This window comes from Triticum urartu, chromosome 7A (assembly GCF_056163025.1).
Source record: "Triticum urartu cultivar PI428250 chromosome 7A, HENAU_Tu73, whole genome shotgun sequence".
Taxonomy (NCBI): domain Eukaryota; kingdom Viridiplantae; phylum Streptophyta; class Magnoliopsida; order Poales; family Poaceae; genus Triticum; species Triticum urartu.
The window spans coordinates 671653445-671670233 of record NC_141879.1 but is presented as its reverse complement, the minus strand read 5'-3'; the positions used below and the strand labels follow the sequence as shown (position 1 = coordinate 671670233).

Sequence of the window (16789 nt, the reverse complement as noted above, 5' to 3'; positions counted from 1 at the left end):
GTGTGATGCATATCGTATAATCATACCCACGGATACTTGAGGTGACATTGGAGTATCTAGGTGACATTAGGGTTTTGGTTGATTTGTGTCTTAAGGTGTTATTCTAGTACGAACTCTAGGGCTGTTTGTGACACTTATAGGAATAGCCCAACAGATTGATTGGAAAGAATAACTTTGAGGTGGTTTCGTACCCTACCATAATCTCTTCGTTCGTTCTCTGCTATTAGTGACTTTGGAGTGACTCTTTGTTGCATGTTGAGGGATAGTTATGTGATCCAATTATGTTAGTATTGTTGAGAGGACTTACACTAGTGAAAGTATGAACCCTAGGCCTTGTTTCCTAGCATTGCAATACCGTTTACGCTCACTTTTATCACTTGCTACCTTGCTGTTTTTATTATTTTAGATTACAAATACCTTTATCTACCATCCATATACCACTTGTTTCACCATCTCTTCGCCGAACTAGTGCACCTATACAATTTACCATTGTATTGGGTGTGTTGGGGACACAAGAGACTCTTTGTTATTTGGTTGCAGGGTTGCTTGAGAGAGACCATCTTCATCCTACGCCTCCTATGGATTGATAAACCTTAAGTCATCCACTTGAGGGAAATTTGCTACTGTCCTACAAACCTCTGCACTTGGAGGCCCAACAACGTCTACAAGAAGAAGGCTGTGTAGTAGACATCAATACACCCAATGAAAATGGTTTGTTGGATCTTGATCGTGGTGATACACATTTTTATAATATTGAAGCCAAAAGATGCAAAGTTAATAATGATAGTGCAACTTATTTGTGGCACTGCCGTTTAGGTCATATTGGTGTAAAGCGCAGGAAGAAAATCCATGCTGATGGGCTTTTGGAATCACTTGATTATGAATCAGTTGATGCTTGCGAACCATGCCTCATGGGCAAGATGACTAAGACTCCGTTCTCCGGAACAATGGAGCGAGCAACAGATTTGTTGGAAATCATACATACTGATGTATTTGGTCCGATGAATATTGAGGCTCACGGCAGGTATCATTATTTTCTGATCTTCACAGATGATTTGAGCAGATATGAGTATATCTACTTGATGAAACACAAGTCTGAAACATTTGAAAAGTTCAAAGAATTTCAGAGTGAAGTGGAGAATCATCGTAACAAAAATAAAAGTTTCTACGATATGATCGCAGAAGTAAAATATTTGAGTTACGAGTTTGGGTTTCAGTTAAAACAATGTGAAATAGTTTCACTACTCACGCCACCTGGAACACCACAGTGTAATGGTGTGTCCGAACGTCGTAACCGTACTTTATTAGATATGATGCGATCTATGATGTCTCTTACCGACTTACCACTATCCTTTTGAGGTTATGCATTAGAGACAACTACATTCGCGTTAAATAGGGCACCATCTAAATCCGTTGAGACGGCACCGTATCAACTATGGTTTGGTAAGAAACCTAAGCTGTCGTTTCTTAAAGTTTGAGGTTGCAATGCTTATGTGAAAAAGTTTCAACCTGATAAGCTCAAACCCAAATCGGAGAAGTGCATCTTCATAGGATACCCAAAAGAAAATGTTGGGTACACCTTCTATCACAGATCCGAAGGCAAGATATTCATTGCTGAGAATGGATCCTTTCTAGAGAAGGAGTTTCTCTCGAAAGAAGTGACTGGGAGGAAAGTAGAACTTGATGAGGTAACTGTACCTGCTCCCTTATTGGAAAGTAGTTCATCACAGAAATCTGTTCCTGCGACTACTACACCAATTAGTGAGGAAGCTAATGATGATGATCATGTAACTTCAGATAAAGTTACTAACGAACCTCGTAGGTAAACCAGAGTGAGATCTGCACCAGAGTGGTACGGTAATCCTGTTCTGGAGGTCATGTTACTTGACCATGACGAGCCTACGAACTATGAGGAAGCGATGATGAGCCCAGATATGTAAACAGAACAACAATTATTCTCTAACTTACATGAATAACCATATTGCAATAAACATGATCCAATCATATTCATGCTCAACGCAAACACTAAATAACATTTATTTTAGGTTTAACACTAATCCCGAAAGTATAGGGAGTATGCGATGATGATCATATCAATCTTGGAACCATTTCCAATACACATCGTCACTTCACCCTTAACTAGTCTCTGTTCATTCTGCAACTCCCGTTTCGAGTTACTAATCTTAGCAACTAAACTAGTATCAAATACTAACGGGTTGCTATAAACATTAGTAAATTACACATCAATAACATGTATATCAAATATACCTATGTTCACTTTGCCATCCTTCTTATCCGCCAATTACTTGGGGCAGTTCCGCTTCCAGTGACCAGTCCCTTTGCAGTAGAAGCACTTAGTCTCAGGGTTAGGTCCAGACTTGGGCTTCTTCACTTGAGCAGCAATTTGCTTGCCGTTCTTCTTGAAGTTCCATTTCTTTCCCTTTCCCTTTTCTTGAAACTAGTGGTCTTGTTAATCATCAACACTTGATGCTCTTTCTTGATTTCTACCTTCATCGATTTCATCATCATGAAAATCTCGGGAATCATTTACGTCATCCCTTGCATACTATAGTTCATCACGAAGTTATACTAACTTGGTGATAGTGACTAGAGAATTCTGTCAATCACTATTTTATCTGGAAGATTAACTCCCACTTGATTCAAGTGATTGTAGTACCCAGACAATCTGAGCACATGCTCATTGCTTGAGCTATTCTCCTCCATCTTTTAGCTATAGAACTTGTTGGAGACTTCATATCTCTCAACTCGGGTATTTGCTTAAAATATTAACTTCAACTCCTGGAACATCTCATATGGTCCATGACATTCAAAACATCTTTGAAATCCCGATTCTAAGATGTTAAGCATGGTGCACTAAACTATCAAGTAGTCATCATATTGAGCTAGCCAAACGTTTATGACGTCTGCATCTGCTCCTGCAATAGGCATGTCACCTAGCGGTGCATCAAGGACATAATTCTTCTGTGCAGCAATGAGGATAATCCTCAGATCACGGATCCAATCCGCATCATTGCTACTAACATTTTTCAACTTAGTTTCTCTAGGAACATATCAAAAATAAAAAAGAGGAGCTAAACGCGAGCTATTGATCTACAACATAGATATGGTAATACTACCAGGACTAAGTTCATGATAAATTTAAGTTCAATTAATCATATTACTTAAGAACTCCCACTTAGATAGACATCTCTCTAATCATCTAAGTGATCACGTGATCCATATCAACTAAACCATAACCGATCATCACGTGAAATCGAGTAGTTTTCAATGGTGAACATCATTACGTTGATCATATCTACTATATGATTCACGCTCGACCTTTCGGTCTCCGGTATTCTGAGGCCATATCTGCATATGCTAGGCTCGTCAAGTTTAACCCGAGTATTCTGCGTGTGCAAAACTGGCTTGCACCCGTTGTAGATGGACTTAGAGCTTATCACACCCGATCATCACGTGGTGTCTGGGCACGACGAACTTTGGAAATGGTGCATACTCAGGGAGAACACTTTTATCTTGAAATTTAGTGAGAGATCATCTTATAGTGCTACCGTCAATCAAAGCAAAATATGATGCATAAAAGATAAACATCACATGCAATCAAAATATGTGACATGATATGGCCATCATCATCTTGTGCCTTTGATCTCCATCTCCAAAGCATCGTCATGATTTCCATCGTCACCGGCATGACACCATCATCTCCATCATCTTGATCTATATCAATGTGTCGTCACATGGTCATCTCGCCAACTATTGCTCTTGCAACTATTGCTATCGCATAGCGATAAAGTAAAGCAATTATTTGGCACTTGCATCTTATGCAATAAAGAGACAACCATAAGGCTTCTGCCAGTTGCCGATAACTTCAACAAAACATGATCATCTTATACAACAATTTATATCTCATCACGTCTTGACCATATCACATCACAACATGCCCTGCAAAAACAAGTTAAACGTCCTCTACTTTGTTGTTGCAAGTTTTACGTGGCTGCTACGGGCTGGGCAAGAACCGTTCTTACCTACGGGCTGGTTTTAACCTTCTCAAGGACCGGGCGTAGCCACACTCGGTTCAACTAAAGTTGGAGAAACTGACACCCGCTAGTCACCTGTGTGTATAGCATGACGGTAAAACCAGTCTCGCGTAAGCGTACGCGTAATGTCGGTCTGGAGCGCTTCATCCAACAATACCGCCGAACCAAAGTGTGACATGATGGTAAGCAGTATGACTTATATCGCCCACAACTCATTTGTGTTCTACTCGTGCATATTACATCAACGCATAAAACCTAGCTCGGATGCCACTGTTGGGGAACGTAGTAATTTCAAAAAAATTCCTACGCACACGCAAGATCATGGTGATGCATAGCAACGAGAGGGGAGAGTGTTGTCCACGTACCCTCGTAGACCGAAAGCGGAAGCGTTAGCACAACGCGGTTGATGTAATCGTACGTCTTCACGATCCGACCGATCAAGTACCGAACGCACGACACCTCCGAGTTCTGCACACGTTCAAGTCGATGACGTCCCTCGAACTCCGATCCAGCCGAGTGTTGAGGGAGAGTTTCGTCAGCACGACGGCGTGGTGACGATGATGATGTTCTACTGACGCAGGGCTTCGCCTAACCACCTCTACGATATGACCGAGGTGGATTATGATGGAGGGGGGCACCGAACACGGCTAAGAGATAAAGAGATCAATTGTTGTGTCTTTGGGGTGCCCCCTACCCCCGTATATAAAGGAGTGGAGGAGGGGAGGGCCGACCCTCTCTATGGCGCGCCCTAGGGGAGTCCTACTCCCACCGGGAGTAGGATTCCCCCTTTCCTAGTCGAACTAGGAGCCCTTCCAAGTAGTAGGAGTAGGAGGGATGGAAAGGGAAGGGAAAAGGAGAAGGAAGGAAGGGGGCGTCCCCCTCCCTAGTCCAATTCAGACCAGCCCATGGGGAGGGGTGCGTCCACCCTTTGAGGCCTTTCTCTCCTTTCCCGTATGGCCCATTAAGGCCTAATACGAATTCCCGTAACTCCCCGGTACTCCCGAAAATACCCGAGTCACTCGAAACCTTTCCGATGTCTGAATATAGTCGTCCAATATATCGATCTTTACTTCTCGACCATTTCGAGACTCCTCGTCATGTCCCCGATCTCATCCGGGACTCCGAACTCCTTCGGTACATCAAAACACATAAACTCATAATATAACCGTCATCGAACTTTAAGCATGCGGACCCTACGGGTTCGAGAACTATGCAGACATGACCGAGACACGTCTCCGGTCAATAACCAATAGCGGAACCTGGATGCTCATATTGGCTCCTACATATTCTACGAAGATCTTTATCGGTCAAACCGCATAACAACATACGTTATTCCCTTTGTCATCGGTATGTTACTTGCCCGAAATTCGATCGTCGGTATCTCAATACCTAGTTCAATCTCGTTACTGGCAAGTCTCTTTACTCGTTCCGTAACACATCATCCCGCAACTAACTCATTAGTTGCAATGCTTGCAAGGCTTATAGTGATGTGCATTACCGAGTGGGCCCAGAGATACCTCTCCGACAATCGAAGTGACAAATCCTAATCTCGAAATATGCCAACCCAACAAGTACCTTCGGAGACACCTGTAGAGCACCTTTATAATCACCCTATTACGTTGTGACGTTTGGTAGCACACAAAGTGTTCCTCCGGTAAACGGGAGTTGCATAATCTCATAGTCATAGGAACATGTATAAGTCATGAAGAAAGCAATAGCAACAAACTAAACGATCAAGTGCTATGCTAACGGAATGGGTCAAGTTAATCACATCATTCTCTATTGATGTGACCCCTTTAATCAAATGACAACTCATGTGTATGGCTAGGAAACTTAACCATCTTTGATTCAACGAGCTAGTCAAGTAGAGGCATACTAGTGACATACTGTTTGTCTATGTATTCACACATGTATTATGTTTCCGGTTAATACAATTCTAGCATGAATAATAAACATTTATCATGATATAAGAAAATAAATAATAACTTTATTATTGCCTCTAAGGCATATTTCCTTCATGTTGGTCATTTTACTATGAAATGTCCTCAAGCTTTTATGTGAACGATGTTGTAAATATGGCCATCTATCCATTATTTGCATCGTTTCCGCCTTGGAGTACAACGGAACACCTCGATGGAGGCCAAAGTTGCCCGCGAGTGCCCTTTGCGCCATCAATTTCGTGCGAGTCTAACGCCGTTGGCTTCCTGGAAACATCGTGCGAGGGAGTATATTGCAAAGTATTCTCCACGCTCAACTGATTTTCCTCGGGAGTCATGACGCATTGGCCCGCGGGGCCACCTCTCCCTATTGTTTTTCGTTGCCCCTAAGCGCGCGTTTCAAAGCGCCCCGCAGGGACCAAAACACGCAAGCCGGCAACCTTGGCGCCCTGGGAAAGCTCTTTGCGTCAAATTGTCGAGGTAACGCAAAGATGCTTTCCAAGATCCGACACTATTTTTCTTTCAGTTAGGTTTTTTTCTTTTCGTTTAGCTCTAAAACCGGTTAATGTTTTAACGTATTAAAAAGTATAAATTGCAAACTACTTTTTTCACAAAATTACAAAAATATTGTGTTTTCTAAAATCTTCACGATTTTTTAATTGAATATAAAAATGCTCACAAATTAGAAACGTATTTTCGAATTCAAATAAATGGTATTAAAATTTAAAAAAAATGTCAAAATAAAAAAATATTCGTGACGTTCTTAATAAATTTTAAAATGTTCACTATTAATTTTAGGAATCATGTTTTTTTTCACAACAAACGTTCATGAATTTGGAAAATGTGCACATGGGAAATATGCACATGGGAAGGAAACCAAACTAAACCGACACGTCCGCTTCCCATAGCTGGGACGGCCGATGCTCGTGTCGTTTCAAGCAAGATTGATCGATCCGTCTCTATTAAACCTAACCGACTCCATTCCGTAGATGTAGAACCTCGCGATCGAGGACCTCCTCAACCTCTTTTCCTCCGGCGATGAAGAGGCGACGCCGGCGTGCTCCAGTTCCTTCGTCGACAATCCAGCGCATTTTAGGTGCCCGCCGTGATCCACCTCACCCTAGCTAGCACATACCTGCCGTGGGGGCGTTTCTGCATGCAAATCAATTTGGGTCTGGACCAACAGATCCGGACACCCTAGGTTAGGTCTGAAGTTTATTTCAACTGGCGGGAACAGTTGCCTTCCATTGCTCGAACATTCAGTGAATGGGATGGAACAGTTGAGTGCCTGTCTTAGATTTGTCTCAATGCCGATGTACCTAGGTACTGCTAATTTGGGACGAAGGCAATGCTATCTAGGGTTCGAGGGCTCGCCAAGGGAACCGAAGAAATATGTTGAATTCTATTCTCTCTTTTTTTTTCGTGGAATAAATCATGCATGCTTGCTTAAGTTTGCCAATAACTTCTTGTCTGCAGATGAATATTTCATCCTCCTTCTGTTCGAGACACCCTCTGGCTTTGCACTTTTTCATTTTTGTGTGACATTCATTAACCGACCAGAATCTATGGAGGTACTACCTACATGTTCTTTCTTCCTTGGTCACTGATGCGCTTGCTTGCTTCCTCTTGTTGTCTATGTCATTTGCCTAATTTTATTTTTTATCCTCGTCTCCTGCAGGACATATGGTCTCATTTCACCAACGGTTGCACGGCAAAACTTGTTAGTGCCTCCTTCTTTCCTTTGGTTCCCTGCTTCTGATTTTATTTCCTCATGTTGCTTGCAGCAGCAAAATTAATCCTACTACTTATCCTGCACCGTTCATGATTACATCATCATTTTCTATTAATTTACTTTGTTTTGCCTTGACCCTTGAGGGAGGAACATGAACACATACTAGTTTATTACATCGCTACTGTTGAGATATAGTACAGTATATACCTACTGAATTAGCCCCCTCTCATCATTGACATTGAGAGACATGACGTGATACTTGATTAATTGTTTCTGCTTACCCCTGAACATGCTCATCCTTGTTTTATTTCTTCCTCAGGCCGCTGAAAGAGTTTCAAACTTTTGAGGACAAGTCGAGTGCCATTAATCAAAACACTGGTGTCAACGAAAGGCTTACTGAGATGACCAGGAAGTGGATCGGCGGGAAGAAACTGGCAGTTGGAAAGCCTGAATATAAGGAAATTATTGAAGAGAGATTGGTGAGTATAATTAAGTTCCTGGTTTAACTATATTTCTGAACAACTTTGATCGCCATTTTTGCTGCGACTTCTTGCAGAAAATAGAGTGCCTATATAATCCAGCTGTGATGGAGGTGATGTGGGGCATACAGAATTGCATGCCAAGTTTGGTGCCTGGAGAAAAATCACAGCTGGCTGAAGAGGACCGCGTCCCGATAAGTAAGGGATTGCGAAAAGTCTTGAAGCGTTATGACTGTAATGTCAAAACAAAGATTGTGATTTAAGAAGTTGCCATGGACCAAAATTTTGGATGAAACTTCAATAAAAACATTATGCTTTGCGTTTCTTCTTTAATGATGAAGCAATGTACTTTGTCTCCAGGTCAACAAGCAAATTATTGCGACGGCTGCCGCCTTGTTTAACACCCAAAGAGTATTAAGGTGTGATCATATTTTTCTTGTGAGAGAAGTTTAGTCAACGGGTCTGCAACATTCAGATCCGTAAGTATTTTGCAAATTTCTATATCAACAATGCTTTGCACGGAGCTACTTTAGCTAATTGCTCCCACTTTCAATATGTATCCAGATTAAGATTTAGAGTCATCTGGATCAGTGTCAAAATTTGCATCGACGTAACCCTTTACGACGAACCTATATTGTCATCTCCATAATCGAGAAACATATCCTTATTCCACTAAGGATAATTTTGACCGTTGTCCAGTGATCTACTCCTAGATCACTATTGTACTCCCCTCCCAAAAATAGTGTAGGGTATACAATAGATCTGGTACATAGCATGACATATTTTATAGAACCTATGGCCAAGGCATAGGGAATGACTTTCATTCTCTTTCTATCTTCTGCCGTGGTCGGGCTTTGAGTCTTACTTAGTTTCACACTTTTGTAACACAGGCAGGAACTCTTTCTTTGACTGTTTCATTTTGAACTATTTCAAAATCTTATCAAGGCATGTATTCATTGAAAAACTTATCAAGCGTCTTGATCTATCTCTATAGATCTTAATGCTCAATATGTAAGCAGCTTCACTGAGGTCTTTCTTTGAAAAACTCCTTTATGCTTTGCGGAATAATTTTACATTATCTCTGATCAACAATATGTCATTCACATATACTTATCAGAAATACTATAGTGCTCCCACTCACTTTCTTGTAAATATAGGTTTCACCGCAAGTCTGTATAAAACTATATGCTTTGATCAGCTTTTCAAAGCGTATATTCCAACTCCGAGATGCTTGCACCAGTCCATAGATGGATCGCTGGAGATTGCATATTTTGTTAGCACCTTTAGGATTGACAAAACCTTCTGGTTGCATCATATACAACTCTTCTTTAATAAATCCATTAAGGAATGCAGTTTTGTTTATTCATTTGCCAGATTTTATAAAATGCGGCAATTGCTAACATGATTCGGACAGACTTAATCATAGATACGAGTGAGAAACTCTCATCGTACTCAACACCTTGAGCTTGTCGAAAATCTTTTTGCAACAATTCTAGCTTTGTAGATAGTAACACTACTATCAGTGTCCGTCTTCCTCTTGAAGATCCATTTAATCTCAATGGCTCACCGATCAATGGGCAAGTCAATCAAAGTCCATACTTTGTTCTCATACATGGATCTCATCTCAGATTTCATGGCCTCAAGCCATTTTGTGGAATCTGGACTCATCATCGCTTCCTCATAGTTTGTAGATTCATCATGGTCTAGTAACATGACCTCCAGAACAGGATTACCGTACCAATCTGGTGCGGATCTTACTCTGGTTGACCTACGAGGTTCGGTAGTAACTTGATCTGAAGTTACATGATCATCATCATTAGCTTCCTCACTAATTGGTGGACTCACAGGAACAGATTTCTGTGATGAACTACTTTCCAATAAGGGTGCGGGTACAGTTACCTCATCAAGTTCTACTTTCCTCCCACTCACTTCTTTCGAGAGAAACTCCTTCTCTATAAAGGATCCAAATTTAGCAACAAAAGTCTTGCCTTCAGATCTGTGATAGAAGGTGTACCCAACAGTCTCTTTTGGGTATCCTATGAAGACACATTTTTCCGATTTGGGTTTGAGCTTATCAGGATGAAACTTTTTTTCACATAAGCATCGCAACCCCAAACTTTAAGAAACGACAACTTGGGTTTCTTTCCAAACCACAGTTCATAAGGTGCTGTCTCAACGGATTTAGATGATGCCCTATTTAACGTGAATGCAGCTATCTCTAATGCATAATCCCAAAACGATAGCGGTAAATCAGTAAGAGACATCATAGATAGCGCCGTATCTAGTAAAGTGCGACTACGACGTTCGGACACACGATTACGCTGTGGTGTTCCAGGTGGCATGAGTTTGTGAAACTATTCCACATTGTTTTAATTGAAGACCAAACTCGTAACTCAAATATTCGCCTCTGCGATCAGATCGTAGAAACTTTATTTTCTTGTTACGATGATTTTCCACTTCACTCTGAAATTCTTTGAATGTTTCAAATGTTTCAGACTTATGTTTCTTCAAGTAGATATACCCATATCTGCTCAAATCATCTGTGAAGATCAGAAAATAACGATACCCGCCGCGAGCCTCAACACTCATTGGACCACATACATTAGTATGTATTATATCCAATAAGTCAGTTGCTCGCTCCATTGTTCCGGAGAACGGAGTCTTAGTCATCTTTGCCCATGAGGCATGGTTCGCAAGTATCAACTAATTCATAATCAAGTGATTCCAAAAGCCCATCAGCATGGATTTTCTTCATGCGCTTTACACCAATATGACCTAAACGGCAGTGTCACAAATAAGTTGCACTATCATTATTAACTTTGCATCTTTTGGCTTCAATATTATGAATATGTGTATCACTATGATCGAGATTCAACAAACCATTTTCATTGGGTGTATAACCATAGAAGGTTTTATTCATGTAAACAGAATAACAATTATTCTCTAACCTAAATGAATAACCGTATTGCAATAAGCATGATCAAATCATATTCATACTCAACGAAAACACCAAACAAGACTTATTTAGGTTCAATACTAATCCCGAAAGTATAGGGAGTGTGCGATGATGATCGTATCATTCTTGGAACCATTTCCAATACACATCATCACTTCACCCTTAACTAGTCTCTATTCATTCTGCAACTCCCGTTTCGAGTTACTATTCTTAGCAACTGAACTATTATCAAATACTGAGGGGTTGCTATAAACACTAGTAAAGTACACATCAATAACATGTATATCCAATATACCTTTGTTCACTTTGTCATCCTTCTTATCCGCCAAATATTTGGGGCAGTTCCGCTACCAGTGACTAGTCCCTTTGCAGTAAAAGCACTTACTCTCAGGCTTAGGTCCAGACTTGGGCCTCTTCACTTGAGCAACAACTTGCTTGCCGTTCTTCTTGAAGTTCCCCTTCTTCCCTTTGCCCTTTTCTTGGAACTAGTGGTCTTGTTAACCATCAACACTTGATGCTTTTCTTGATTTCTACCTTCGTCGATTTTAGCAGCACGAAGAGCTTGGGAATTGTTTCCGTTATTCCTTGCATATTATAGTTCATCACGAAGTTCTAGCAACTTGGTGATAGTGACTAGAGTAACTCTCACTTGATTTAAGTGATTGTAGTACTCAGACAATCTGAGCACATGCTTACTGGTTGAGCTATTCTCCTCCATCTTGTAGGCAAAGTAATGTCAGAGGTCTCATACCTCTCGACACATGCATGAGTATGAAATACTAATTTTAACTCTTGGAACATCTTATATGCTCCGTGACATTCAAAACATTTTTGAAGTCCCGATTTCTAAGCCGTAAAGCATGGTGCACTAAACTATCAAGTAGTCATCATACCGAGCTTTGCCAAATGTTCAAAACGTCTGCATATGCTCCTGCAATAGGTCTGTCACCTAGCGGTGCATCAAGAACATAATTCTTCTGTGCAGCAATGAGGATAATCCTCAGATCACGGATCCAATCCGCATCATTGCTACTAACATCTTTCAATTTATTTTTCTCTAGAAACATATCAATAATAAACGGGGAAGCTATGTGCGAGCTATTGATCTACAACATAGATATGCAAATACTATTAGGACTAAGTTCATGATAAATTTAAGTTCAATTAATCATATTACTTAAGAACTCCCACTTAGATAGACATCCCTCTAATCATCTAAGTGATCACGTGATCCAAATCAACTAAACCATAACCAATCATCACGTGAAATGGAGTAGTTTTCAATGGTGAACATCACTATGATGATCATATCTACTATATGATTCATGCTCGACCTTTCGGTCTCAATGTTCCGAGGCCATATCTGCATATGCTAGGCTCGTCAAGTTTAACCTGAGTATTATGCGTGTGCAAAACTGGCTTGCACCCGTTGTAGATGGACGTAGAGCTTATCACACCCGATCATCACGTGGTGTCTGGGCACGACGAACTTTGGAAATGGTGCATACTCAGGGAGAACACTTTTATCTTGAAATTTAGTGAGAGATCATCTTATAGTGCTACCGTCAATCAAAGCAAAATATGATGCATAAAAGATAAACATCACATGCAATCAAAATATGTGACATGATATGGCCATCATCATCTTGTGCCTTTGATCTCCATCTCCAAAGCATCGTCATGATTTCCATCGTCACCGGCATGACACCATCATCTCCATCATCTTGATCTATATCAATGTGTCGTCACATGGTCATCTCGCCAACTATTGCTCTTGCAACTATTGCTATCGCATAGCGATAAAGTAAAGCAATTATTTGGCGCTTGCATCTTATGCAATAAAGAGACAACCATAAGGCTTCTGCCAGTTGCCGATAACTTCAACAAAACATGATCATCTTATACAACAATTTATATCTCATCACGTCTTGACCATATCACATCACAACATGCCCTGCAAAAACAAGTTAAACGTCCTCTACTTTGTTGTTGCAAGTTTTACGTGGCTGCTACGGGCTGGGCAAGAACCGTTCTTACCTACGCATCAAAACCACAACGATAGTTTGTCAAGTTAGTGCTGTTTTAACCTTCTCAAGGACCGGGCGTAGCCACATTCGGTTCAACTAAAGTTGGAGAAACTGACACCCGCTAGTCACCTGTGTGCATAGCACGGCGGTAAAACCAGTCTCGCGTAAGCGTACGTGTAATGTCGGTTCAGGCCGCTTCATCCAACAATACCGCCGAAGCAAAGTGTGACATGATGGTAAGCAGTATGACTTACATCGCCCACAACTCACTTGTGTTCTACTCGTGCATATTACATCAACGCATAGAACCTGGCTCGGATGCCACTGTTGGGGAACGTAGTAATTTCAAAAAAATTCCTATGCACACGCAAGATCATGGTGATGCATGGCAACGAGAGGGGAGAGTGTTGTCCACGTACCCTCGTAGACCGAAAGCGGAAGCGTTAGCACAACGCGGTTGATGTAGTCATACGTCTTCACGATCCGACCGATCAAGTACCGAACGCACGACACCTCCGAGTTCAGCACACGTTCAACCCGATGACGTCCCTCGAACTCCGATCCAACCGAGTGTTGAGGGAGAGTTTCGTCAGCACGACGGCGTGGTGATGATGATGATGTTCTACCGACGCAGAACTTCGCCTAAGCACTGCTATAATATTATCGAGGTGGACTATGATGGAGGGGGGCACCGCACACGGCTAAAAGATCAAATGATCAATTGTTGTGTCTCTGGGGTGCCCCTTACCCCCATATATAAAGGAGCAAGGGGGGAGGTGCGGCCGGCCAGGAGGAGGCGCGACAGGAGGAGTCCTACTCCCATCGGGAGTAGGACTCCCTTCCTTCCTTGTTGGATTAGGAGAAGGGGGGAAAGAGGAGGGAGAGAGGAAGGAAAGGGGGGGGGGGCGCCGCCCCCTCTCCTTGTCCTATTCGGACTAGGGGGGTAGGGGCGCGCGGCCCTGCCCTGGCCGCCTATCCTCTTCTCCACTAAGGCCCACTATGGCCCATTAAGCTCCCGGGGGGTTTCGGTAACCCCTCGGTACTCCAGTAAAATCCCGATTTCACCCGGAACACTTCTGATATCCAAATATAGGCTTCCAATATATCAATCTTCATGTCTCGACCATTTCAAGACTCCTCGTCATGTCCGTGGTCACCTCCGGGACTCTGAACAACCTTCGGTACATCAAAACTCATAAACTCATAATATAACTGTCATCAAAACTTTAAGCGTGCGGACCCTACGGGTTCGAGAACTATGTAGACATGACCGAGACATGTCCTCGGTCAATAACCAATAGCGGGACCTGGATGCTCATATTGGCTCCCACATATTCTATGAAGATCTTTATCGGTCAGACCGCATAACAACATACGTTGTTTCCTTTGTCATCGGTATGTTACTTGCCCGAGATTCGATCGGCGGTATCTCAATACCTAGTTCAATCTCGTTACCGGCAAGTCTCTTTACTCGTTCTGTAATACATCATCCCGCAACTAACTCATTAGTTGCAATGCTTGCAAGGCTTAAGTGATGTGCATTACCGAGTGGGCCCAGAGATACCTCTCCGACAATCGGAGTGACAAATCCTAATCTCGAAATACGCCAACCCAACAAGTACCTTTCGGAGACACCTGTAGAGCACCTTTATAATCACCCAGTTATATTGTGACGTTTGGTATCACACAAAGTGTTCCTCCGGTAAACGGGAGTTGCATAATCTCATAGTCATAGGAACATGTATAAGTCATGAAGAAAGCAATAGCAACATACTAAACGATCGAGTGCTAAGCTAACTGAATGGGTCAAGTCAATCACATCATTCTCCTAATGATGTGATCCCGTTAATCAAATGACAACTCATGTCAATGGCTAGGAAACATAACCATCTTTGATCAACGAGCTAGTCAAGTAGAGGCATACTAGTGACACTCTGTTTGTCTATGTATTCACACAAGTATTATGTTTCCGGTTAATACAATTCTAGCATGAATAATAAACATTTATCATGATATAAGGAAATAAATAATAACTTTATTATTTCCTCTAGGGCATATTTCCTTCATACTCGTCGGTCATTCTCCCGGCTTCGAGTAAGGTGTCCTACCCGCAGATCTGACGGGAGGTGGCCACATACGGTCCTCCCCATCGCTGATCTTGCTTGGGCATCTGACGTTCTCGGAAACGGGTTGGTGGCTAGGTAGGCTTGACCTCGGACTGGACCTTGATTCAGCATGGTTTGGCATCTGCCGACCTACCCATGGTTGCCCGCCTGCTGGTAGTGCCTTGAGGCGTGTGAGCAGGCGTGTGAGCGGCTGCCTGGAGTGGTGGATGCAGATTATGGTGGCCATCATCAGATCTGAGGATTCCTTTCTTCAGATCCGATGGCTGTCTTCAGTGGTGAGATGCAATCTACAAACGACGGCTTGACGCAGAGGATATGGTGGTGTAGGGGTGGCAGCCAAATGCATGTACTTGCTGAAATTGCAGAAAAGTGGCGGGGACAACACAACATTGACTTTGATGAGCACTGGAGTGAAAACCTAGGTCTGACCCTAGTTCGTTAACCTGGCAATGGAGATACTTTTGTGTCGTTACCTTGTTGGAGGCAATGCTCGGATATGCTCGGACTGATTCTTCAGGGTGAAAACCTAGAATCCGGCCTTTGGTGGTTGGATCCGGTGACGACGATACTTGAGCGATGCTCCTTTCTTGAAGGTGTTGCTGTTGAAGAACCCCATTGTCTATTTTCTTTGTGGTATCATGAAATGGTTGGTGCGGATATGGTCTTAGTTGTAGTTTGTCAATCGAGGATTTGTTCGTTTCAGGTTATTTATTTATTTTTTCTCGCTTAGGCATAGCTTTGGTCATATATGACTTTGCTATTTGCCGACGTTTTGTGTGTGTGAGTGTGTTCATAGTGGTTGTGTGCATCCTAGCTATGCAGAAACCGGGTGTGTGCTTATTGTGTTTGTATCCACTTAATGCTTCATTTTGAGTCAATAAAATCCACCCTTTATCCAAAAAGATGACAAAGAAATTGAACCACGTCTTAAACCTCGACAACCTCACCCTCATAGTGAGCCTGCGTGTTGGCCACAACTCCCACCGAGTTGAGAAGGATGAGCTGCGCATCCTCGTGGCGGTGAAGGAGGTTGTACTGAAACGCAAGCGTTCGTCACGAGCATTCACGTATGCTGGTCTTCCTCATAGTTGACGTGGGCGACGTCCAACCATTCCAATATGAATAAGGCGTTCATGCATCCCAAAATTTAATTTTGACCGTAAATTAGGCCAAACCAAACATAGGTTATGTGTAATTATTAAAAATATATCATTGAATTTGAATTAAAAACGGACGCATCCGGATAAGGCGTTCATGCATCCCGTTATGGGTCATATTGTTCATCCGTTTTACCCTAAACGGACGCATCCGAACAGGATGGGATCGCGTGCTGGAGTTAGCCTCTGTGTCCGATACAGCAAGTCCTGGATTTTCGGTTTGGCGGACGCGCGACAAGCTGGACGCGCATAGCTTTTCCAAGCCGTTGGCGTTCTGATCCCCGGACGGGTCATGGAATGTGATGAAGAGGGGCAACCCT

General features: G+C 42.3%; 1 protein-coding gene across 1 annotated transcript; it reads left to right on the top strand.

Annotated features, from left to right (window-relative positions):
• Positions 1–6798: 6798 nt before the first annotated feature.
• LOC147961280 (putative nucleolar protein 5-2) lies at positions 6799–16404 on the top strand. Its single transcript, XM_087533744.1, has 8 exons — positions 6799–7088; positions 7469–7563; positions 7671–7695; positions 7920–7923; positions 8044–8203; positions 8281–8457; positions 8564–8614; positions 16216–16404. The coding sequence occupies exons 1-8, from the start codon at positions 7031–7033 to the stop codon at positions 16402–16404; spliced, it is 759 nt and encodes a 252-aa protein (XP_087389870.1). The 5' UTR covers positions 6799–7030.
• The last annotated feature ends 385 nt before the right edge of the window (positions 16405–16789 follow it).

What these genes read in the sequence shown, in the direction of transcription:
- LOC147961280 (XM_087533744.1), top strand. Translation starts at nt 7,031, where the DNA reads ATGAAGAGGCGACGCCGGCGTGCTCCAGTTCCTTCGTCGACAATCCAG. An exon ending in GACAATCCAGCGCATTTTAG is followed by an intron (nt 7,089 to 7,468) that starts GTGCCCGCCGTG and finishes TCTTGTCTGCAG; the next exon opens with ATGAATATTTCATCCTCCTT. An exon ending in GTAATGTCAAAACAAAGATT is followed by an intron (nt 8,458 to 8,563) that starts GTGATTTAAGAA and finishes CTTTGTCTCCAG; the next exon opens with GTCAACAAGCAAATTATTGC.